General features: G+C 44.5%; 1 protein-coding gene across 1 annotated transcript; it reads right to left on the minus strand.

Moving 5' to 3' along the window:
• Positions 1 to 1333: 1333 nt before the first annotated feature.
• LOC134673379 (protein sel-1 homolog 1) lies at positions 1334 to 27014 on the minus strand. Its single transcript, XM_063531349.1, has 14 exons — positions 26715 to 27014; positions 25147 to 25265; positions 24485 to 24575; positions 17515 to 17738; positions 16632 to 16827; positions 15043 to 15194; positions 13784 to 13909; positions 13262 to 13384; positions 12528 to 12633; positions 11391 to 11539; positions 8295 to 8460; positions 5144 to 5309; positions 4306 to 4510; positions 1334 to 2890 (listed from the first exon to the last, which is right to left on the minus strand). Exons 1-14 carry the CDS (start codon positions 26965 to 26967, stop codon positions 2762 to 2764), a joined length of 2205 nt encoding a protein of 734 aa, XP_063387419.1. The 5' UTR covers positions 26968 to 27014; the 3' UTR covers positions 1334 to 2761.
• Between the last annotated feature and the right edge of the window lie 214 nt (positions 27015 to 27228).

The raw sequence follows: 27228 nt of genomic DNA on the forward strand, positions 1-27228 counted from the left end.
TTGAATGCCAGCTCTTCTAGCCAAATCTCATAGAAAAAGGGGCAAGCTATGATGGCGCCATCTATGCAAACCTTTGACAGTTGCCAACCCCATTTAGGATCTTGAGCGTCTTTTTGCTAACGACGTGAAAGGGACAGAGAGAATAGAATCCAAGTATTTCGAATTTGTATTAGGCCCCGCATGTTGATGTGACATATGAATATGACGGTCACTTGAATGTCATTTGGTCTCACTCAGTATGCAAAATTGCATCTCGCTCACTGTTTTTAAGTAGCAAAGTACCCTTGTTCGAGCTGCTGAGGTGAAAAAAAACTTTACATATAAAATGATCTTTCTGTATAACAGTAGTAAATGAAGAACACAATATAAATGATTCTCAAAAGTGTATTGCGTAATAAATATTGCATTATAATGATAATAATCGTGCCTTTCGTCAGCTTGTGACTAACCCCCTTATTCATAAAACTTAACGGGCTTGATTTAGTTAAATTATGCTTTATCCTTTTCTTACAAATACATAAGTCAAAATGACAGATAAAGACAAACGATTATTAGCTAATCCAGGTTTTTAGCTCGTTTATGAATAAGGGGGTTTATATATACAGTTTAAGAGTGAAAAGTGTTATTTACTCATCATCATCATATCAGCCAGAGGACGTCCACTGCTGGACATAGGCCTCCAGGTTATTTACTATTTCACTAAAACCGAAGAGATATTTGTAGGGTCCTTACGCATATGAGGCATTAGGACCCTTTTCTGTGGAAAGCCACATTTAGTCAGGATTCATGCATATTGTCGTAACGCTCTCTTTGGTTTTTCGAGATATAAGTATAAATATTTTTTCAGTTAATTTTAATCAACTACATCAAGTCACGCTTCTAGTTATATGACTCTGGTTAAATCAAACTCCTGGTAAGGGGTCATCCATTAATTACGTCACACCAATTTCTAGGTTTTTTGACCCCTCCCCCCCCCTTGTCACACTTGGTCACATTTGGCAAACCCCTCCCCCCCTAGTGTGACGTCACATTTTTTCTACGAAATCGCCAAATCGAATTAAGTAAGTACCTAAGTATTATTATTATTTTATCAAAATATTTTTGACGATATAAATATTAGTAATTTTATAACCCAAAACTCCTTAGGAAAGAAAATTAAACGATTAAAAACTATTTTCGTTTTAAAAACTTGTTATTTAAATGTACAGCGAACTAAATAATTTAAATAAATTTTCGGTTACTGATGAAGTTAAAGTGACGTCACAAAGTTTGTATGTCCCCCCTCCCGCATGTCACAATATGTCACATTTTCTTGACCCCCTCCCACCCCCTAAACGTGTGACGTAATTAATGGATGACCCCTAACTAAATAAGTCTGTGATTCAGCCAAATTGTTTTCCATCGTAATTTCTCGGAAACGCTCGTATTTGTCATGCTACTTCAGTCAACCTCAGTACTTTTTGTAACGAGACTGACTGAAATAGCAAGACACGTTCGTACGTCTCCGTGAAAACATTATGATAGAAAATAATTGTGACGTTATCTATGAAAAGGGACCTTATTGTCGATAGCGCTTACGCCATTATTAACGATGCTATTACTAACGATAAATACAATGCCGCGCGACGCTGTGCCAATATCGCCAATAAGGTCCTTTTTCATAGATAATGCCCCAATTAGCACTACATCTGTAGATACGTAATACGTACAGTCAGTAGCAGAAGTTGCTAAGCGGGAGAGGTGTTCAAAATGACCTTGACCCAATTTTATTGTTAGGTCAAGATCATCAAAAGAAGCGTCAAGGTAATTTTGAACACCTCTCCCGCTTAGCAACTTCTGCTGCTGACTGTACAAGCTTATACATGTGTTGTAACTAGGGTTGCCAGATGGTCGGGATTTGGCGGGATTCTCCCGATTTTTAGGATGTGTTCCCGATTCCCGACAAAGTGTAAACCGTCCCGAAAAACAGCTTCACGTTATAAAACAATAATTTCAAGTTCCGAACTGTCGTCGAGCGAGCGAGCTGACGCCAATAATGCCAATAATGTAAAATATCGTTGTTTTAATACAATTACTTTAATTAGAATGTTTTTTTTTCCCGACTTCAAGTCCCAAAATCCCGAAAAAATGATATTGTTTCCTGATAATAGAGCCTTTCGATCTGGCAATCCTAGTTGCAAAACAAGTCTTTAGGGAGGGTATATTGCAGCCTAGTTTACTCTAATTCTCATCGGAGCCACTCGATCCAGTCCACTGACGACATCTGACATTTCTATTTTTACGTTACGTATGCCCCTCCCGGCAATAGTCGGCAGACTGTTTTGTACCGAAACTTACAGACGAGGCGTCTCCGTTTGGTTATATCCTCTAAGGCCCATTTGCACCATTCTACTAACCCGAGGTTAGCCGGTTAAACCTGGAGTTACCATGGTTACTAGTACAATTTGACACTAGGTTACAGTGGTGGCGCGTCAAACATATCCATAGGCAAGCCGGGGTTAATTTGGCTTACATATTTCCTTTACAAACTCTGCTCAAACGTCCAAAAACAGGCAAGCCAGTGGGAATCGGCTTTTATGGACGCGCCGCCACTGCTAGGTTAACGGTTTAACCGCTTAACCCGCGGGTTATTGGGATGGTGCAAGAGGGCCTAAGGTTGTAACACAAGTCTTTAGGGAGCGTATGCGAAGATTGCGAAGCCTACAGGTCAGAGTAATCCTCATCGGAGCCACCGCCGTAGCATGGTGCGGACGAGCCAGGGTCAGTTCGGAGGCCGGCGCAGGTACACGACGAGGCCGAGGGCGCCGAGCAGCGCCGTGATGAGGTACACGTCCCAGTTGGAGACCGCGTCGCCCGCCACGGCCGCCGCGAACGGCGACACCCATACCGACTGGAACAAAATAGGTAAACATAAGATAAAACGAAAACGTAACACCAAAAACAAATAATATTTATTATATTAATATATTGGAGGCCAAGACACACTTTGGGTCGCTGCGCCAGAGGAGTAAGTAAGTACATATATTAATATATACTAAGAATATTAATAATCTTTCGGAACATTTCAAGGTCTGTTTTACAGGAGTATCTGCAAATATTAGTTAGGTCGTAGCAGCGTTTAGCTAGGTGCATGTCTTGGGTGAGACCTAGGCCTCTCATGCTTGTTGGTGATACTTTGATGACACTAGTGTTACTTACATTAGCCAACTTCGTGATAGCCGCTTCGGCGTTGAGTCGGGCTAAAGCTAGCGCAGTAGGCAGACGGGCGTCGGGCGAAGTGTCGGCCGCCAGGTCGTAGCAGCGTTTAGCTAGGTGCAGGTCTTGGGTGAGACCTAGGCCTCTCATGCTTGTTGGTGATACTTTGATGACACTAGTGTTACTTATATTAGCCAACTTTGTGATAGCCGCTTCGGCGTCGAGTCGGGCTAAAGCTAGCGCAGTAGGCGACGGGCGTCGGGCGAAGTGTCGGCCGCCAGGTCGTAGCAGCGTTTAGCTAGGTGCAGGTCTTGGGTGCGACCTAGGCCTCTCATGATTGTTGGTGATACTTTGGTGACACTAGTGTTACTTACATTAGCCAACTTTGTGATAGCCGCTTCGGCGTTGAGTCGGGCTAAAGCTAGCGCAGTAGGCAGACGGGCGTCGGGCGAAGTGTCGGCCGCCAGGTCGTAGCAGCGTTTAGCTAGGTGCAGGTCTTGGGTGAGACCTAGGCCTCTCATGCTTGTTGGTGATACTTTGATGACACTAGTGTTACTTACATTAGCCAACTTTGTGATAGCCGCTTCGGCGTCGAGTCGGGCTAAAGCTAGCGCAGTAGGCGACGGGCGTCGGGCGAAGTGTCGGCCGCCAGGTCGTAGCAGCGTTTAGCTAGGTGCAGGTCTTGGGTGCGACCTAGGCCTCTCATGATTGTTGGTGATACTTTGGTGACACTAGTGTTACTTACATTAGCCAACTTTGTGATAGCCGCTTCGGCGTTGAGTCGGGCTAAAGCTAGCGCAGTAGGCAGATGGGCGTCGGGCGAAGTGTCGGCCGCCAGGTCGTAGCAGCGTTTAGCTAGGTGCAGGTCTTGGGTGAGACCTAGGCCTTTCATGCTGGTTGGTGATACTTTGATAACACTAGTGTTACTTACATTAGCTAACTTCGTGATAGCCGCTTCGGCGTTGAGTCGGGCTAAAGCTAGCACAGTAGACAGACGGGCGAAGTGTCGGCCGCCAGGTCGTAGCAGCGTTTAGCTAGGTGTAGGCCTTGGGTGAGACCTAGGCCTCTCATGCTTGTTGGTGATACTTTGATGACACTAGTGTTACTTACATTAGCCAACTTCGTGATAGCCGCTTCGGCGTTGAGTCGGGCTAAAGCTAGCGCAGTAGGCAGACGGGCGTCGGGCGAAGTGTCGGCTGCCAGGTCGTAGCAGCGTTTAGCTAGGTGCAGGTCTTGGGTGAGACCTAGGCCTCGCTCGTGCATGTAGCCTAGGTTGAACGTCGCTTGGGCGTTGTGAAGTTGCTCTGACGCTATCCTGTAATGACAATAGTTGTTAAATTCAAAACACATGAAAAACAAAGAATGTTGTGTCCACTGAACAATTATTATTACTAACGTATAGAACCGGCACAGAGAACCGGTATTTTTCGCCACGAGTTACTGTCGTTTTGACATCAAGCCGAGCCGAACATGACCGAAAGGAGAAGTGTCTCCCTAATGGTATTGGTAACCAAGCTTGTTCATAGCACACACATAATTACACAAACGGGTCTGCAATTTCTTTGTCTACCCCGAACATTTTTATAAACTAATTTCGGGTAGTTTAGTGGTGTTCTGTTTATATCTCCGTTGACATTTGCTGGTACGTCAGTCTTTCCGTGACCACAGCTGGTGCAACTCAGCTGAAACGTCGGAATTTAAGGTAAACACAATGAAATTATATCGCGGTAGACCCGTTAGTGTAATTAAATACCGGGAAGGGAGTCGGCATTCGCACTATTTCCCCACTTATCTCCCCTCCTCTCCCCTATTCATCAGCATGAATCGTGCATGCATGAATCCCCACTGGTATTGGTAGCCAAGCTTGTCCAGAGTACCTATGGATACCCCATAACTGTAGTAAACTTTATTGCGCAGATATACCCCACAGCTGTAGGCCTCACAGTACCTGTAGTGGTGTGCGGCGGCCTCCAGGTCCTGGTGCGTGCCCTGGCCGTAGTAGTGGTAGTCGCCGAGCTTGACGCGGGCGGCCGAGTAGCCCTGCGCGGCCGCGCGGCCCCACAGTTGGAGGGCTCTACGGTATCGCTCGTCTTCAGGGAATAGGCTCACTTCACCTGAGAACAAATCCATACTAATATTATAAAGGCGAAAGCGTGTCTGTCTAACAAGGAAGGGGTACCCTAGGGGGTAACTAAGGGGTAACTGTCCGACTCCGATTTGATTTATTTTGATATATGTTATAGAGTAGTCTAAAATAACGGACACGTATTTTTTTTTAGCTGCCCAAACTCAACCTGTTAGGAGAAAATGGCCTTCAAAGTACTGAAAATTTACCAAACCTTCTAATTTCTAAGAAAAACTTTTTTCAACAAAATTGATAATTAATTACTGGTTTCGTTATATGTTGGAGAACATGAATAAAAAATGGGGACGTGTTTTGTCATTTCACCACAAACTCATTTTATATATATATAATAAATATATTTTTATATAAAAAATGAGTTTGTGGTGAAATGACAAAACACGTCCCCATTTTTTGGTCAATTTTCAGTACTTTGTATGTATGTATGTATGTATAAACTCTTTATTGTACAAAACACAAATTTATGGCACAGGATAGGCAGTACAAAGGCGAACTTATCCCTTTAAGGGATTTCTTCCAGTTAACCTTTGAGTAGATGAGAATTGAAGAAGAACGGTAGACAAATATAGCACTGAGTACAATAGACTAGAGGAAAGTCAATCAAATTATAAAAGAGGGCGAAAATAAATAATATAAGATAAAATTTGGAATTAACAATATAACAAATATATAGAATACCTACGTTAAATATAATAAATATATAATATCTATAGTCACGAACAAGTTAATTCCGGTCCGATAGCCACAGCCTTTTTAACTGCCCCTTAAGCGACGCAACGGACCGCGATTGCCTTAAGGAGGGAGGCAACTTTGAAGGCCATTTTCTCCTAACAGGTTGAGTTTGGGCAGCTAAAAAAAAATACGTATCCGTTATTTTAGACTACTCTATAACATATATCAAAATAAATTAAATCGGAGTCGGACAGTTGGGTACCCTTCCTTGTAAGTGTCTATTACGCGTGTCTGTCTAAGTGTCTTCACGCTTAAGCCGCTGAACCGATTTAGTTGAAATTTGGTATAGAGATAGTTTGAGTCCCGGGGGAGGACATGGGATAATTTTTATGTCGGAAATCATCCCTGAAGAGAGTGCAAATGGAGGATTTGAAAGAGTAAATGAATTGCCTAATAATTGAAGTTAGCAATGCGCGAATTGAATGATTGCTATTAGCATTATCCAGGGGATAGCGCCTTTAAGTGATAGAGCACCCCTCAGAGTTTGGTCAGAAGCACCCTGTATAAAATGCAAGCACAATAACTTGTGCCCACGCTAGATTTGCACAGATTGTATCCAGAGTGTATCCAAATGTGAAGTACTTCTGTGTATCTTCCTATTTATAGGCAGAACCGAACTAGCCCTGTTTCTACTTATTACCAATATCATTATTTTATATTTAATGGAACTGTAGGTCTTGTTGAAGCTTAAACATATTTGTATGTGACTGTTTGTTTCCTAAATAAATTTAAAAACAAAAGATTTGGCAGCAACAACGCATACATATTCATATGAGCGCCATATTTGAAGTAACACTATTACTTGGCATGAAAATTTAACGCGGTAGCTACAAAATTTTCAGTGTCGCATGTCGCAATACTCTGTGCCTTAATGACTACTCAGAAGAGTTGAGTGGAATACCACTGCCTTCAGCAAAAGCTTGTAACCTACCTCTAAACTTGTAGTTTAAGAAGGATACGATCGGTGCCATACTAGTCACATAGACTCCTTCTCTCCTTTTCGCCTAGGGCTGGGGTGTGCGTGTACGTTAGAGACGATATCAGTTCTCGCCGCCTCCGCAATCTTGAAGGTAGGGACCTCTCCACCTTAGCAGACAGAAGCATAAAGGTCGTAGTTGACGGTGAATGCTCAGACCCCATGTCTGTGAATGCTGGTGTCCCCCAAGGCTGTGTGCTATCACCCACGCTATTCCTTCTGCACATCAATGACATGCTGCAAATCAGCGGCATTCATTGTTATGCTGATGATAGTACAGGTGATGCCTTTTACACCGGCCGCACCAATATCTCTCGGGAAAATGTCAACGAGAGCCGGAACAAACTTGTGTCTGAAATTGAGACTTCCCTAAAGGAAGTCTCTGAATGGGGTAGACTTAACTTAGTCCGTTTTAACCCTAGCAAGACACAGGTTTGCGCGTTTACCGCAAAAAAGTTAGAGTTTGTCGCGTCACCTCGTTTTGAGAGCACTCCCCTGAGTGCCGCAGCCAGTATCGGAATCCTTGGTGTCGACATTTCGAGTGAAGTCCAGTTCCGCGGTCATCTAGAGGGTAAGGCTAAATTAGCCTCCAAGAAGCTCGGTGTGCTCAACAGATCGAAACGGTATTTCACACCGGCTCAGCGCCTACAGCTTTATAAGGCGCAGGTTCGCCCACACATGGAATACTGCTCTCATCTGTGGGCAGGGGCACCCCAATACCAGCTTCTCCCTCTGGACCGCATCCAACGAAGAGCGGCTCGAATTGTCGACTGCCAGCGGCTTTCGGAACGGCTTGACTCCTTGGCGCTGCGTAGAGATGTGGCATCGCTCTGCATTTTCTATCGCATGTATAACGGGGAGTGCTCCGAGGAATTGTTCGGATTAATCCCTGCCGCTTCTTTTCGCCATCGCCCTACGCGACAACATTACCATCTTCATCACTTGGATGGTTGGCAGTCCTCAACTGTGCGTTTCTCCAGAAACTTCCTGCCTCGCACAGCCAAACTGTGGAATGAACTGTCGCCTGCGGCATTTCCGGACCGATACGACCTTCAAACCTTCAAGAAAAGAGCGTACTCCCATCTTAAAGGCCGGCAACGCGCTTGCAACTCTTCTGGTGTTGCGGGTGTCCATGGGCGGCGGTAATCGCTTACCACCAGGTGATCCGTCTGCTCGTTTGCCTCTATTTCAAAAAAAAAAAAAATAGATAAGTGGATACTTATGTTAGGAATCCGACTGTGCACTCACCGATATCGAGTAGGAAGGCCGCGTTGCTCATGGCGAGTTCATAGCCTCGCTCGGCGAGGGACAGGTATTGTAGCAACGATGAGTCGGAATCTCGAGCGCGCCAGGCGGCGTGGGCTAGCATGAGGCGCGAGCCCCACGCACCTCGCTCGCATACGTTCTTGAATAGCTGATAAAAAACATATTATGTACTTGATATTGTGATCGTACTGAATGGGGTTGGCAACTGTCAAAGGTTTGCATAGATGGCGCCATCATAGCTTGCCTCTTTTTCTATGAGATTCGGCTTAAAGGGCTGGCATCCAGGGTATTAAAAAAAAAGCAAAAAATTGACACAATTCTAGGGATTGACAGGGCAAGCTATGATGGCGCCATCTGCTAAAAACTTACACCGGCCAACCCCCTTTAGGGAGCCTTTTAATTTGTCACTTTTAATAATTTTTTAAGCCAAGCCATGGAAAGCAGACCTAAAATCGGCTAGTATTTTTAGAAGTATTAAAAAGTATCAGTAATCACGAAGTCAGCAAAATACTCTCGCGATAGATGTGGAATGGGAAATTCTATATTCATTAACGATTCGGTGCTAATGACACGCCTGCCGTGTCATCAATGTTTTTTACATGTGGCGTATGACAAGGGAGGAGTGTCATCATATTCTATGGCGCATGACATGGCTGCCGTGTCATGATTGTTCCGCGCCACAGCCAAAAGTCTTCAAAAATGGAACACGCAACGAATCGGTAAAATTTTCCAAAAAGCGGTCAAGGATTTCTCGAAATTCTACGTGGGAAGTACTTTTTACAAACTTTTATTTAGGTTCACTGTGTTTGTACCTAAATATGGTGCCTCAAATCTTGTGACTTAAATTTGAACCACTTCCATTATCTCAATATTCTCAATCATTGAACTGAAATTTCGCATACCTCCATATTTACGATGACAATAGGCTACTTTCCTACTAGTCAAATCAGCTTCTTTTTTAACCGACTTCCAAATCCCAAAGGAGGAGGTTATCAATTCGGTTGTATGTTTTTTTTTATTTTTTTTATTTTTTTTATTTTTTATGTTTGTTACTCCATATCTCCGTCATTACTGGACCGATTTTGAAAATTTTTTTTTTGATTGAATGTATATGTATACAGATTGGTCCCGTTTCTGTCAAAACCCAGTTCTGATGATGGGTTCCATGAGGAATCGAGGGAACTCCTCAAATCTTAAAGGCATACATATAGTGATTTTTGGGTTTTTATCATCAAATCAAGCATATACATCCAAAAAAGTGACATTTGATGAAGTGGAACTGCTGATGATGATCAGAACGGAACTCCTCAACGAAGCATAGTTCACGGTTGGCGATTTGTCCTCTTCGTTATGTTTGTTAAGCAAGTTCAGTTTTTAAGCTACATTTTTGTCAAGCTCGAGTTCTGATGATGGGATCCATGAGGAATCGAGAGAACTCCTCAAATCTTAAAGGCATGCGTATAGAGATTTTTGTAATTACATCAAAAAATCAAGCACTTTCATTAAAAACTGTCGCATTTGATGAACTGGAACTGCTGATGATGATCAGAACAGAACTCTTCAACGACGCATAGTTCACGTTTGGCGATTTTTCCTCTTCGTTATGTTTGTTAAGCAAGTTAAGTTTTTAATGCATATTTTTGTCAAGCTCGAGTTCTGATGATGGGATCCATAAGGAATCGAGGGAACTCCTCAAATATTAAAGGCATACGCATAGATTTTTTTGTATTTTCATCATAAAATCAAGCATTTACATTAAAAACTGTCGCATTAGATGAAATGGAACTGCTGATGATGACCAGAATAGAACTCTTCAACAACGCATAGTACACATTTGGTGATTACGAATTTCGATTTTGACTTGGACTGGGACCCGGACTCGGACCCAGAACCGGACTCATACCCGGATCCGGTTCGGACCCGGACCGGACCTGGACTCGGACCCGGGCTCGGACCCGGACTCGGACCCGGACTTAGACCCGGACCTTGACCCGGAAAACCACTATGATACCTTAACTAAATAAACCACTATGATTACCTACCATAAAATGTGTAAGTATATAAGTATGATGATGCCAATCTTACTAGCCCCTCCCGCTTAAACCCCCGCATGCGCCGTTAAGTGGGTTAGGTTAGGTTTGAACTGCGATCCTCACAGAACCGAACTGCTATCAGAGAAGTGGGTTAGGTTAGGCTAGAACTACGACCCTTACAGAAGCGAAATGCTAGTAGAAAAGTGGGTGGTTTTACCTCCTTTTCTACATAGTATACCTATACCATCTACAATAATCTTTCACCGGCCCCCATAGAAGTCGGTTTTTTTTTCTTAAAAATTATTAGAACTGTCAAAACAATTTGCTAATATGGAATTTATATCAAAACTAATATAGTGACGTCACGGTCAACTCACGTACTTTTTATATTTCAATTCAAGTTATTAAATAGAAATTGTGCTTAAAAATAACTGATGTCTATGTTTTTTTAATAATTATCTGGTGCTTTATTTCGTGCAAGGTGTGAAATCGTTTATTTTAAGTAGAGGAAACATCAATATGCAATAATACGCTAACATGGAGCTGATCTGATGATGCTGTCGGAAGGTAGTCGAAGGAACTCTTCAATGGGAAGACATAAACACAGCCGCAGGCTCATTTGAAAGGTCTCGAGAAGTACTTGATACACATGCAAAGTAGTCGGCAGTAAAAGTGTGTATCAAATAATATTTTTGACGGTTACTTGTTTCTGTTTTGGGTTAAAAGGGGGGTAGATCGCCAGCTTCAAAAATCTTGTTTTAACTTGTTATTTAACAGGACCTTTATACCCTTGTATACATCGGCCCTATCATGTCCGCTTCTTATGTCTCCGGAAATTATGTCATTTCTAGAAGGAAATATTGAATCACCTTTTTTGATTAAAATAGCCGAATCGTTCTAATTATCTAAAGCCAGAGATAATGCCGCTTCATAATGCGGTACGTGTACCGCCGTTTACAAAGATCACGAGGTTTTTTTTACGAGGAATTTTACTTGTAAAATTCTACGGTTCGAGTAACACAAATGAGTTATTTATACAACTGACCTCAACAGCGGTAGTGCAAGAGCGCAGTACACCCAATCCTTGTGCGTGAGTGTGCGCCAGATGGTACAAGGCCAGCACGTGTCCTGACTGGGAGGCTAGCGAGAAGTACTTGTTGGCCTGCTTGAAGTCCCGTCGGACGCCGATGCCGCCTGCAAACGACACATCCATACTAATATTATAAAGGCGAAAGTGTGTCTGTCTGTCTGTTACCTCTTCACGCTTAAGCCGCTGAACCGATTTAGTTGAAATTTGGTATATATGTCGGCGGCCGATCGTAAGATTAGGCAGATCGTAATGTTCCTGTGTAATATTTTGACGATAGTCACATTAAACCAATATGTAGGATAGGTTCGTTAGGTTGCTTCATATGCCCGAAGGGCAAACTGCCCAGAAATAGAAGCCCCGCTAAGGCTCCGAAGTAAGCAATGCGCGAATTGAATGATTGCTATTAGCATTATCCAGGCGCTATACCTACTTTAGCTGCTGTCACTAATTCCTCGCAGACAAAGTCGCGGGCAAAAGCTAGTAATATTATAACGTCACGCCAAAGGCCTCATTCGCACGAGCGCTTTTACAACGCGCGTAGAATAGCGTTTGAATGACACAAATCGGTACGTGAGTATTTATTCACACTATGGCGGTGTTGTTGGATTTTCGACTTTAAGCGTTGGTCGTTAAACTAATTTAACATGCGGACGGATTCAAGCGTTTTTGTATTTGTATTTTGTTTTTGTATTTGTTTTTTTTTTGTATGGCATCAAGGCCTATGTGACGCTGAACTCAGTGTACGTACAATCAATCGGACTTAAATTTGTAAGGACTAATAACGGTATCATTTGTAAACGTCTGTCGAATCTAACAAGCCGTTGATAATCGTCCTCTCTTTGTCAACAAAGGGCCAAAAGAGGCAATCCAACCGAATATGTTGGGTACGGGACACAATTTTTACAATGCTCCTGATAAACCTAAGTTGAGTTTTCGACGTAAATATTATGTAAGTTTGTTTATACCAAAACATTTATATATTTAGTATTAAAATAGTAAGTCGACTGGACAAATTGGAGCAATCAAACTGTCATTATAGTGTCTGAGACATAAAGACAAGTTTTTTTTAAATAGTAAAGTAGAAATACATACTGAAATACATGAAGCCGAGATGTAACTGGCCTTCCACCCAGCCCTGGTTGGCGGCCATTGTGAAGAATTTCAGCGCCGCCGCCGTGTCCTTTGGCACTCCTCGGCCCTATTGAACACGATATTCTGTTCAAGTTTCGTTTTTAAATTCGATTATTCAACCATATTAGTCATATGTATTTATTTGACTCTGTGATGAATTTATTTTGCTATTGATATTTGATGATGATTTTTATCTGTATTGACATCTGTATATAATAAATAGTTGACGATCATAATATAAATTCGTATAGATTAGCTTGAAATAATTTATAATGTAATTTTATATTATGAAATAAATAAATCTAATCTAAATCATACTGAGAATTTTTTTTGCCAGTAGCAACAAATTGGTGGCAACAATAGCAGTTGATAGAAAAAGGAGTTAGACCAAGCTAAGTTTGCAGCGATTTTGATAGCCCAGACTGTGCAAGTGTTATTTTTACGTTATAGAAGCGCTGGCTGGATATCTGGCATCGTGACAGCGGACATGCAAGAGAACTATATATCTCACACCTGAGGATGCCGAAGACCGGGCAAAGTGGAGAGATCAGTCTCAGGAAAGCGGACCCTGGCGCTAGGCCGGGAAAATGTTAGGTTGAAGAAGAAGAATTTCATATAAGTTTGACGTTTAAAATAACACTTACACAGTCTGGACTATCAAAAGCGCTGTCAACTTGGTCTAACTCTAGAAATACCTGCAAGTACATAATGCCCAGCCCGCTTTGCCCGACCGGATTGTTCTGTTCGGCGGCCTTACGGAAGTACCGCAACGCTGTCTCGTTGTCCGCCTTGATCCCGTCACCGCCTTCTAAATAAATCTGAAAACATACCCTACGTTATAATACACAGTAGATTAGTAGATAAAAAAACTACTGACTGAGTATGATGTCACTAATATTGTTGTCCATCCCTAACGCATGATATGTACTGTCAAAATAATTCACAAATAAAAGTATTGGCGTCTCGAGCGCTTATGTAATAGTGACGTCACTGACAGTTAGGAGTCAGTCGATGACAGACTGCGAATAGAGCAGTCGTGTCATATGATGTTGGTGTTGGCGACCCGTTGGAAATACATTACATCGTATGATTTACTGTGGTAAATACGGTACATTACATGTGGCGACGAGGAAAAAGAACGGAAAAAAAAGAAAAGAGGAAGGGATTTTTTCATAAATTTTGGTTAATGTGCTATTCTCTCCTGCTATGCACCTCACCTTCCCTAGAAAAGCGTTGGCCACAGCGTTTCCAGTCTTAGCCGCTTGCAGGAAGTAGTGTAGCGCCTTGTTCACGTCCAGGGTTACTCCGCGGCCCCCTTGGAAGTGCAGCTGGCCCAGCCCGACCTGGCAAACAAGATCGAAGACACTTAGAGCCAGTTGCACCAACCACAATTAACAGACTGATCAATCAACGTCAAGCAGCAGGAGCATTCCACGGGCTGTCCCGTACAAACGCATTTTATTTCCTGTGTTGCGACTTTTTTCTCGGCATTCAAAGCAGACGATTATTTTTCTGTGCATATTTTTGACCATTTGTCATAGAAAAGGAAACTCTTATACCTTTCAATCTTCAGAAACTTCGCGTTTGTACGGGACAACGGTAGACAATTTCGTGGAATGCTCCAGCAGAGAACTATGAAACTTTCCATACAACCAAATTTAGCGTACGCTAAATCGGTTACAGACGGTTTGGTGCAACCGACCCTTATTAACCGATTCGGTGCTGATGACACGCCTGCCGTGTTATCAATGTTTTTTACGTGTGGCGTATGACACGGGAGGAGTGTCATCATATTCTATGGCGCATGGCATGGCTGCCTTATCATGAGATGATTGTTCCGCGCCACAGCCAAAAGTTTTCGAAAATGGAACACGCAACGAATCGGTTAAAGGCCGAGCCACACCGGCTTGCGTGTGCGTGACGTGCATGTGTGCGTGCGCTAAAATGTTGGAGCCGCACAAGCACACGTCACGCAAGCGGTGTGCCATCTCCCATAGGGATCTGTATACTACAACTCCACACGCGCACGTGCACGTCACGCACACGCAGCCGGTGTGCACAGGCCTTAAAGCCCCGCAGGTTCGTGTTATCGGTCACTCTCACTGAGCATAAGCGTGAGCGAGATGGATGTGCGTGCTCGGGACGGTGGATATCATGTTTTGAATTTTAATTTTATATCAGTTCCTCCAAACTATGTCTTGTTATTAGGTATGGTACCAAGTAGTGCGAGATGCAAATTCATTATTCAAATTCGCTTTATTATAACACATTCAGTGCCAAGAACCCGACTGTCCGGTACACTGTTCGTAGCAACTACGCGCTACATACGGCAAAGACATGGCTACGCGTTAGCGTAACCGTAGCACTTAGTTGCAATGAATGTGTTAACTTGAAGCTTTGGTCCTACGGAAACTTATTGTTCTTTGTGCGAATTGCAACCCTATAGTAACTCAATATAAGTACCAATTTCCCTTACCTGAGCTTGTACATCTCCCTTCTCAGCCAACAGCTGGTAGTACTCAATAAGGTCAGAGTCCAGAGCCCCGCCCCCTCCGGTGCCTTCGGCCTCGTCTAGTAACCGAGTCCGCTGGATGGATGGGCCTCCGCTTAGGGTCACGCCGCTGGCCACTGTGAACAAGCAAAATATGTATACTTAGGAATTGGCACATATTTATTTTATTTACATATTAAGTCACACTGGAGAGGGGGTATAAAGTGTAATAATTAGAAGGGGGATATGTATTAACCTTTTAACCACCAGCAATTTTTGATCGAGCGTGCTCGTACTGCTCGTGTCGCCACCGACAGTAAATGTACCTAAAACCTTTTTGACTAGACTTAAAACTTATTTGATTGACAAATGCTACTACAATTTCGAAGATTTTTTTACTGACCAGTCTCTTTAGCAACACCACTAATTTTAAATTCGGACATTATTATCTGTATACTTACAAACCTTACTAGGTTAAATTGAATCAATTTGTTGACATATTGCATTTAAATATTAACTTGACATCACTTAATAATTAATTCGTTGCCTATTTGTATTGAATACACATACTGACAATTAACTGATTCAATTCGACTTTCATATAAAAACTTGACTTACTTTCATATTATATACATAGATTTAAGATTAGATCCTAAGCATGTAATATTGCTATGCCCTCACAGGGTCCATGTGGAACTACCCAGACATTGTAATATCTATAGAAATACCATGGTTGCAATAAATAAATATGATATGATATGATATGATATGATACCACGCAGAGTAAGGTGGGCATAGTTACGGGAGTTATAAATGTGCTGTAAAAACCAAATCAGATCTTTGTCTTATTTATCACACTGTGGCGAAATGAGCTGGATATGTAATGTCTTATATATGAGACTCTGGCGGTTAAAGGGTTAATGTGCATAAACTGTAACGTGATTTATGGGCGGTCCTTTACCATCGTTATCATCGTCATCGTCATTATAGTTGTAGTAAAGCTTGTACATGTACAGTCTGCCTACAATAATATATGTATCTGCACAGCCAAACACAACGAAGCGTGCTAAAATATATATAAATAAATATATTATAGGACATTTTTACATTTATATTTATTTATATATGACACCCATTCATGGCCCGCCAAAAAATAATGTACCAGATATTTTTTCCTACAATTTAATTAGACGTATTCTCTCAACAATAAAGTAGCGTCAAGATCATTTTGAACACTTGGCCCGCTTACCAACTTCTGCTGCTGACTGTAAGTACCTATAGTGTATGTATTTTATTTCATACGGTGAGAAAGTGTGGCATAATGAATATTATAGTCTTCTAAATAGTTGTATAATGAATATGAAAATTAAGTTTGAAGTAGGGTTAGTTTGAGGTAGGTAATTAATATTTTAGTTCACTAAATCGTAGTATAATTAATATTTTGCGTTCCAATTTTTTTTAAGTTGGTTGTAACCTTAAAAAATAGCACCTAAAGCCCCGTCTCCATACGCCGACGACGGACGCTTTATACTTTTTTTTTGCTTTTTTTTTTGAGACCGGGCTTTATAGCCTACCTTTAGCGGCGACCTTCATGTACAAGTCCATGGCCTTCTGACAGGAGCTGGGCACGGTGACGCCCGCCCAGTAGCGGTACGCGAGCGCCATCTGCGCGTAGTCGCTGTTCCCAAGAGCGCCCATAGTGTAGTGCACCAGGGCCTTCGCTTGGGACACTGGCACGGCGATACCGGTGGCGTAAAGGAAGCCCATGCCCTGAAAAAAAAACATGTTTAACATTTCGGAAGCCCATGCCCTGAAAAAAAAAACATGTTAACCAACTGGGTCCCACATCAAACCCGGGGTCGCGGCAAACCTCGACGGCGTTGGCGAGATGCCCTTGAAGCCTTTGATAGGAACTGGTGGGAGACGGGTCAAGACAGGGATACGTGGAAAGGGAGGGGGGAGGCCTTTGCCCAGCAGTGGGACACTCTAGGCTCATATAAATATAAATAAATAAATAAAACATTTCGTGGGGTCTCTGCGCCAGATGCTCCACGCGGCGCTCGGCAAACGGCTGAGGGAGGCAACGGGCGACCCCCGCGTGGGCAGCTTTCTCGCGCAGAGAATTGCAATCGCAATCCAGCGCGGGAACGTTGTCTGCGCGTTGGGCACCCTACCGAGAGTAGTAGTAGTAGTAGTAGTAATCACTTTATTGTACACAACACAGGTTTACAAAAATAAATTACAGTAATGGAAGTACAAAGGCGAACTTATCCCTATAAGGGATCTCTTCCAGCTAACCTTCGATTAGATGAGAGGAAAACTCCAGTCAGGTCAGATAGACAAACTACCAAATTTTTTATTGTAGTTAGTTGTATATTCCTGTTTATTTCTTTTAGTAATCTCCAGGATAGTTTGATCTGTACATTTACATAACAAAACTGTTTTAAAACAACTTACAGCATGAGCATCCGCATTTCCCTCTACAACCAGCTCTTCAAAAATACCCCGTGCCTTGGCCAAATCCAGCTCCACCCCTTCTCCGAACAGGTAGCTCCAAGCCAGCTTGATCTTAGCGGGGGCGTAGCCCATGTCGGCGGCCTCCTTCACCTGGAGGATGGAGGCGCGGAGGTCGGGCGAGCGGCGGTTCAGCTTGGCTAGGGCTGCGTCGTACAGTTCTTTAGCTGTGAATTAAAAGAAATGTTTTTGTTACCTTCCTGACCTGTGACAAAGAGGCAGTTGTTTGTTCAAAAAAATAAAAACCGGGCAAGTGCGAGTCGGACTCGCGCACGAAGGGTTCCGTACCATAAAGCAAAAAAAAACGGAAAAAAATGCAAAAAGACCCCGCCCGACGTTGCTTAACTTCGGTCAAAAATCACGTTTGTTGTATGGGAGCCCCACTTAAATCTTTATTTTATTCTGTTTTATATATATTGTTGTTATAGCGGCAACAGAAATACATCATCTGTGAAAATTTCAACTGTATCAACTTTCACTTTCAACTGTATGAAAGTATCAACGTTCGTGAGAGACAGCCTGGTGACAGACGGACGGACGGATGGACAGCAGAGTCTTAGTAATAGGGGTGGAGTGGTGTGATGACCTCCCCGAGCGGGAGACAGGGGGAAGTTTGGGTGGGCTCCGGCCTGCCCAAAGGTCCGTCTGTCACCCCCGGTCCATCCTGGGCAACGTCACTAGCGACTGGCATTCGTGCCTCTTTCTAGTGGCGGCTAACATCCACACTGGTGTTGTCAGTAGGTGTAGGCTACTACTGACGACCTATACATAACCTACCTGTGCTAGGACCTGCACAGTAGAGCGCCGTACGCAAGGATGACGGGATCCTGGGGATTGAGCCATTGCCAACCCGCGTGGCAACACGTCTGCTTCGGCCCTGATTTCGGGCAAAACGGTAGCCCGGGCTACTAGCCACAGTCCGGGAAATGGTCAAGTGAGGAACCGTAGGTGGGCTCACGGCGAGAAGTGAGAGGGCCGCAGAGGCAGTTTCGGCTGCTGATGCGGTGGTGAAAGGCCATGCTGACGAAGTGCGTTTAGGTGAATCGGGCGGAGGGCGTCTGACCTGGACGACCCTACGTCCCACCTTCACACATTTCCGATGTCGCGCAACTAGCCAACTTCTCACTTCTATACCCGAGTCGGTGTCCTAACGACCGAAAGCACCTTTTATATGTGTGAGTAAGCGTTCCCAAGATGTGGGCCCTTGTAGGGTGGGAGCCGATGAGGATGAAGTTAATCGTTACGAACTATGGATACCAGGTCTAACGAAAAACCCCAAGCTGATCCAGCAGCGTCCATCGCTAATGGTGAAGCCACACAGGCGAGACAATTAAGCTGTTCCAGTGACAGTGCGTCAGACCGAAACCCCGGCCCGTCCGCAACCCAGTTCATCTGGGGAGCAGACCGGCCCAAACCCCTTCCAGGACTGGCAGGTAGTGGACCGAAGGTCCAAGAAGCGACCCCCCGCTGGGAAGCCTCACCCTGCCAGACTTGTGAATTCTTCCTCCTCTAACCCACCCCCCCCTGTTAAATGTCAAGGTGGGGTGGCTAAGAAGAAGAAGAAAAACAAGAACCAGAGGCGTGCAGCTCGTCTAGCGCGAGAGCAGCAGCTGGACAACACATTGACACCGACACACTCTGCAACCGGTGTGGGTGTGCAGGCTTCCCAGAAGCCGGCACCCAAACCGGCGCCGAACAAGCAGGTTGCTGCTGCCAGGCCTCCGCCGAAGGGAAAAGGTTCCATCCTACCCCCTAAGGCTGGAACGTCGGGCGACAGCCCTACGGGTTCGGCCGCAGATCCCTCCAAACGACGACCTGCTAAGCTCGCACGAGCCGCTGCTAAAAGGATGCGAGATGAGTCCTTCTCCCCGCAAGGAGACAACAAAAAGCAGCGACTAGTGAGCCCAAGCCAACCGTTGTCGTACGCACAAGCAGCGGCATCTGACCTGACGATCGTCATTACTGACGAGAAGTCGGGGAAGATCACCGCTGACCACTCCAACGCCATCCTCCGCGGGTTGCACCAAGCAATCGTGGAGGAGGCGAGGAGAAACCACGTAGGAGCCCGGCCACCCAAATTCAAGGGCAAGCCCATCTTCGCTGAGGGACAGCTGAGGGTCTTCGCAGAAGACGAATACTCGGCCGCCTGGTCTCAGCGATGTGTCCAGGCCCTAACCCTGCCAGACATCTCCCTTAAGGCGGTTCGCCAGTCGGAGATGGCAAGGAGAATTAAGTGCGGGCTCCTAATACCCAACATCGACAACTCGTCCTGGGAAGACGTCCGTCAGGCAGCTGACGGACTAAGGTACCAGAACGAATGGGCCAAGGTCGGGTCTTGGTCCATTATACAAATACTACGGCAAGACCAGGGGTGGTTTGTCGAGTTCACAATCCCCGAAGACCTCGTCCCCGCCTTCATGGAGAGGGGGAGATCCCTGAACTGTGGGATGGGCAATGTCTACCTCAGGTTCAGGGGTCCCGGAGGCAAATACCTGGACCAGCCTCCCACCCTGCAAGGTTCCACCCTAAGGGTAACGGGAGTACAGGTCCCCAGCGAACAGGCCGCGGGCACCTCCGAGCAGAGCAAGTCTGTCTCCGGGGAGAAAGTTGCCCCCCTGCCGCTACCCAAGCCGACGATACCCGAACTCTCGGAGGATGAGCTCCTTGGCACTGGTGAGGGACCAGCCGGGTCATCATCCGAGGGTGAGGACTTGTCGGCTTGGATAGTGTCGGGGTTGGCCAACATGTTTAAGGAGGGAGGGGAAATGCAAAATGCCGCCCCCACCACCGACAACATGGACACCAACTAGTGTCATCCAAGCAAACCTCCAGCACAGCGTGGCCGCTACGGCCCAACTCAGACGCTGTCTGGCAAGTTTGCCAACAGCCGTTGCCCTCCTACAAGAACCATGGGCGGGCAATGGATACATACGCGGGCTGTCCGACACGAAAGGTAAGCTCTACTACTCCACGGTACATGCCGTCCCTAGGGCATGTATCCTAACTACTAACAATATTATTGCACAACCGCTCACTGAATTCTGTTCCAGAGACTTGCGTGCGATTAAACTACAAGTTCCACTGCCAACAGGCTGTCGCGACCTAGTCCTTGCCTCGGCGTACATGCCTGGAGAGGACGAGCCACCGCCTGCCGAACTACAACGACTGGTCAGCCACTGCGAGAGATCAGGCCTCGCAATAATCATCGGGGCCGACTCCAACGCACACCACCCACTGTGGGGAATGGAGACCAGCAACAACAGAGGTAAGACACTTGTTGAATATCTTGTGACTACTAATCTAAACATTCTAAATATAGGCGCTGAACCAACATTTGTAAACAAACGATGCAGGACGATTATCGACCTGACTCTGGCTTCGGAGGAGGTCAGTGAACTAATTATGGGATGGCACGTCTCCCAGGAGGCCTCCTGCTCAGACCATAGGTGGATTCGCTTCAATCTACTAGCATCTAGAGACACACTACCCGCCCGGAGGAATCCCAGGAAAACGGACCGAGCCACTTTTAGGAAGGTCCTAGGGGAAAGCCTTGACCGGCTTCCACCGAGGGATGACCTTCGGGAACCGGCTCAGATAGAACAGCAGGTAAATATCTTAACTGATACCCTCGTAGACAGCTACCACAAGGCGTGCCCCTTAAAACCACCGGCAGACTGCCATAAAGGGTCACCAGTGGTGGGGCCCAGAACTGGAGAGACTCCGGGGGAAAACAAGAAGACTCTTCAACAGGGCCATGAACACAACGGCTGAGGTGGACTGGGAAAACTACTACGAAGCCAAGGCCAGGTACAAAAAGAGATTGCGGTACTGGAGATCCCTGTCATGGAGGAACTTCTGCAGCAGCATTGAAACACTTGACCACGCCAACCGGGTGAGGAAAACCTTAGCGCACAAGCCCGCATCACAATTGGGCTCACTGCGTAAACCCGATGGCACATACACATCTAGCCCTGCAGAGACCCAACGCCTTCTCCTGGTAACTCACTTTCCAGGATGCGTAAGTCTCGCCGATGCAGATCAGCAGGACGAGGAATACAGTACAACGGACAACAACTGGCAAATGGCGCACAGAGTAGTAGTAGTAGTAGTAGTAATCACTTTATTGTACACAACACAGGTTTACAAAAATAAATTACAGTAATGGAAGTACAAAGGCGAACTTATCCCTATAAGAGTCGTCACGGCTGAGAAACTCAGGTGGGCCATAGACAGCTTCCATCCCTTCAAGGCGGCTGGTCCGGATGGGATCTTCCCCGCTCTCCTACAGTGGGGTCTAGGACTCATCCAGGAAACCCTGACCGGCATCATGGCAGCCTGCCTAGCCTGGGGGTACGTGCCCAGGAGATGGAGAGATGTGAATGTGGTATTCATACCTAAACCAGGTAAGAACGACTACACAGCTGCCAAATCCTTTAGGCCCATCAGTCTCACATCATTCCTGCTGAAAACTTTGGAAAAACTGTGCGACAGGGACCTGAGGGACCGGGCGCTAAAGAACATACCGATGCACAACAACCAGCACGCGTACAGCTCAGGTAAATCTACGGAGTCGGCTCTTCACATGGTTGTAAGCCGCATTGAGAGAGCCATCCACGGCAAAGAAATGTGCCTCGGCACTTTCATTGACATAGAGGGCGCTTTTGACAAGACTCACTTTTCCAGTATAGGGAACGCCTTGGAAAGCCACGGCGCTGAACCTGGACTAATAAAGTGGATCATGAACATGCTAAATCAAAGGACAATAAGGTATGTAGGTGAACCGCAGGCCGTAGCGGCGGTGCGAGGATGCCCTCAAGGGGGAGTTCTCTCACCTCTGTTGTGGAACCTAGTAGTCAACAACCTCATAACCAAACTGAACGAGGAACACTTCTACACAATAGGCTACGCTGATGATCTGGCAATATTAATATCAGGTAAATTTGCCAGTACAGTATGCGACCTCACCCAGGCAGCTCTTCGGATCGTAGAACGCTGGTGTAGAGATTTTGACCTATCAGTTAACCCCACCAAAACAGAAATGGTAATGTTCACCAATAAAAGGGCACTTGGCAACTTTACCAGACCAACACTCTTCCAGACTGAGCTACAGCTGACCGACGAAGTTAAGTACTTAGGGCTAACGCTCGACAGTAAACTCAACTGGAACAATCACATCAACAAACGCATAGACAAGGCGGGAGTAGTCTTCTGGCAGTGCAGAAGGATGATTGGTAAGAGGTGGGGACTCAACCCGAAAATTACCCTTTGGCTCTATAAGACTATAATCCGCCCCCTACTCTGCTACGGTGCTCTGGTTTGGTGGCCAAGAACAAACCTAGGCAACGTACGAGACAAGCTACAAAGACTCCAGAGGCTCGCATGCGCGGCCACCACTGGCTGCACGAGGTCCACTCCGACTGCAGCCATGGAGGTCATGCTAAACCTTTCACCGCTGCACCTACACATACAACAAGAGGCCAGTCTCTCAGCGGTAAGGTTACGAACCCTCAATATATGGTCTAACACCACAGGAGCTCTTCACACAGCATGCCTGGAAAAAGTATACAGCGAATTTCCAGTGCTCATGGCGGGCACGGATCGAATTCACAAACAAGCCATCTTTGACAAAAGGTACAAAATACAATTATTTGAGGACGACAACTACGAAGGACTCAATCCCCGGGAGCTGAGAATCTTCACTGATGGGTCCAAAACAGACAGCGGATCAGGCTCTGGAACCTTTTCAGAAGACCTGAACATGTCAATCACCACTCCGCTAGGAGCCCATAACTCGGTATTCCAGGCTGAGTGCATGGGCATCATTAACGCGGCGGCTGCCATCACTGCAAGGGAGGTAGTAGGATCCTCCATCCGCATACTCTCCGACAGCAGAGCAGTCTCAATGGCCCTAAAAAGCCATATAGTCACATCCAAACTTATACACGAATGCCACGAACGACTAATGGAGGTATGTCAGAACAATAAGATCACCTTACAATGGATCAAAGGACACAGTGGATCCCGAGGTAACGACGCCGCGGACGAGCTCGCCAGACAAGGATCGGGTGCGGGGGCGATAGGCCCGGAACCGATCCTCCCGATACCGTTTAGTAAGGTACGCTCAATGCTGCTGGCACGTACAGGGAAACTACACACAGAACACTGGCTAAACCAAACTGGATGCAGACAGGCCAAGCAGGCCATGCCTAGCATGAACGGTAAGCTCACAAGGGCGCTCCTTCAACTAGGAAAGGTTCGACTGAGTATGGTAACCAGTGTCATAACAGGTCATGGACTTTTTAACAAACATCTTTTTATAACAGGTGTCACAGACAGTCCCCTATGCCGTGGATGCATGGAGGAAGAAGAAACAGCCTCTCACGTGGTGTTGGAATGCAGCGGATTGGCCCCATACAGGGCAAAACATCTCGGATCCCCGAGTGACCTCCCCGAGGTCCTACTCAACATCAAAGGTTTGATAGGATTCCTCGAGGAGCTGGGCTGGCAAGACTAGCCCACCCCCTATCACGCAAAATAGGCGCAAGACGTCGAGTTGCGGAAAATCGCCCGAGCTACAATACAATACAATAGGGGAACCCTAAAAAGTAATTTGGAACTCTTAGTTACTCTATTAAAAATTCAGAATAGATTGTGGAATACATATAAAAAATTCTACGTGGGGCCTCAGAAGGTTACGAGAATGTATTGTTATTAGAATATTTAAACTGATAATATTATCAGTCATATAACTTACCTATAAAATTTCGTGAGGAAATTGAAGTTAGAGAATAGATGGTATTAGATCGCAAATCAGACCCCAGGCTTTAGTGAAGTGCAGAAAAAAGCCAAGACAATGTTATGTTAGGAAGATGATGGCCACAATATTTAACTCATTTAACCTTAGGGCGCTTACCTTCTTTTAGCTCTGGTGTCAGTTCCGGTTCCTCTTCTTCAGGTAGAGGTGGCAATGTGTCCAGCATGTCCTGTGGATTCTCATCTAGTTTCTGAAAACACAGGTAAACAGGTACATCTATATTCTACATATTGTATACCAAAATGGTAATAGCCGGGTCCCCACAGAGCGAGAACACGCGCGCGCCGCGTCAGCCGAGGCGCGTCTACGCTGGCCGTTTTGTGCACGACGTTGACGTATAATATCTAAGGATGGGCTAATGGGGCACTAAAAATGGTACTAGTTCAGTGGTGTTACTCACGAATTCCAGCCAATCGTGCAGTCGAACGCAACTAATTGTGAACAATAGCGCGCGTAATACGAACTCGTCCACCAATCGCGCGCGTGATGCGAACTCATCAACCAATCGCGTTGTAGCGGTTTCACACCACTGTACTGGCACCCGTCATGCCTTATTATTATTGCCCGTAAAGCCAGTCCCTAGATATCTATGTCAATGGTGCGCGAAGAAATTGCCTCGCGCGTATGCTCGCTCTGTGTGGACCCCGGTAATTGAGATTTTTTTGTGTTTGATGCCTATTGCTCAGGTTAACATTAGCAACCAATTGGCACATAGAAATGTAGCACTTATAAGTGATTGTATGTAAGCTGCAAAGACTTACATCCGGATCTCCTTCGGAGTGTTCATCTTTCAAGTCTGCGAGCCAAGTTCCTTCCGTGTGCCGCAGGAGGTTCTTCTTCAACATCTTCAGAGATAACTCCATTTGCTTCAGCTGATTCTCTGTAAAGGAAAATCATTTTTGACGTTTTCAACCAAAAGTGGTACCACGCCACATATTTATTGAATTAAAAAAAAAAAATTATACATACATAAATACACAATGTATTATAAATAAGGGTCCAATTAGAATGTGAACTAATGTTTAGTGTCAGAAAACATTGTTGTTTTTGGGTTCCATAAACCCAAACCTAGCTTGAACTAATATATCTTTGTCGACATCTAAAATATTGTAGCTAATTGACTGAATTTGTAAATTTTATCCCTCTTGACATTTTCTCTGTTTGCATGTTTTTTGTAATTTTTCTGACATGTATATATCTTTCTAGTGTGTAAGTGAATTGGTGTAGTGCTGTAAGCTTGCACTTTATTAAATAAATAAATATAAATATAGCCAAGCGTGAAGTCGCAAGGCCCTTTTCTTTCAATGTGTGTGTGTGTCCAAAGTAATATAAAGGGATGACTTCCACGAGGCCCCCTTAAAGTGCGAGGCCATGGGCGAAGGACAAATAATAATTTTATATTATTAGGGAAAAATAATTAAACTCTATGGCTAAAATAAATAAAGTCATGTACTTTACTTATGGCATCATTAATGCAGCAAAATTATTCAAGCAAATACATTACCAAATGCTGAAACATTATGAATTATGAATACATTTTTTTATTATATACTACGTTTTTTTTAGCATTAGAAATTAGGTAAACAATCATGATGTGTCTTTTAATTGAAAAACACATTTTAAAAATAAATTACGGCAAATATGTAACAATTATGAATCTAATATGATCATTTATATTCTTCTGCTTTCATAAGTAATCGTTTTTGATTTTTAAAAAGCGTTTTTCAATTAAAAGACATGTCAAGATCGCTTACCTCCTTGCAAGTTCTTTCTAATGCTAAAAAAAACGAACAGTAGGTAAAACTTTTATTGCTAGTGATAAGTATGGCATTTCAATTATTCTAAACTTAGCGACTAACTGGCAACCCGCCCTGGCTTCACATGGGTTATGCAAAACCTTAACAAATTTTACACCTAAACCTTCCTCAAAAATCACTTTATTGATTGGTGAAAGCTGCATGAAAATCTGTTCAGTAGTTTTAGAGTTTATCGTGAACATACATACACACAAACAGACAGATGCGCGGGGGACTTTGTTTTATAAGGTGTATATCCATACATGGCGGGAAGAAGTTGATAACTAGAGATATTTTGTTGAAGAAATTTGAACTTAAAATAAAATTACATAAGATTCAAATTTCTTCTATTTTTTCTCGCGAGTTATCAACTTCTTCCCGCCATGTATGGATATAATAGTGAGATGCAGTTAGTAGTCAGTAAGTCTTACTTCTACTTGTTATTCTATATTTATTTTTAGGTTGCCAGCCTATTAGCTACAGCATTTTTGCTACATCAACCTATGAAACTTTTTTGTAGAAACTGGGTTTACCTTCAGCAATATCATCCTCTTTGGGCAAATCTTGGGTCTTCCGTATATCTTCAGTAAATTCATGCCACGATGTAATTTCCTTTCTGAGCCCTTTGAGGTATTCCTGTTCGAAATCCAGGGGCTCTGACTCAGCATGGTCTTCTTCACTCTCCTCCTTATCTTTGTCATTTTTTTTCTTAGTCTCGGGCCCAAGCAACTCCGCCGCCGACACAATTATACATAAACATATTATAAACACCTTAATCCCCCTCATTGTTTAGTAAACAGGCACCGACTATTTCATCAGTTCAAGACTTACGTGTCCAGGGCTGCCAGTACATAAATCTTGATTATGCGATCCTGTGCCCGCAATTATACGAAATTCGATTGCATTATACGAGTACAAAAAAAAAACTATTATTTTAAATCGATTTTTTAATAACTGGTGAATTTCGGTTTTTGCGGTATGCACCCAAATTGCGGGGATCTTTCTCTTTTACTCCAATGACAGCGTAATAAGAGTGACAGAGAAAGA

The sequence above is a fragment of the Cydia fagiglandana genome, chromosome 18 (genome assembly GCF_963556715.1).
Source record: "Cydia fagiglandana chromosome 18, ilCydFagi1.1, whole genome shotgun sequence".
Lineage (NCBI taxonomy): Eukaryota > Metazoa > Arthropoda > Insecta > Lepidoptera > Tortricidae > Cydia > Cydia fagiglandana.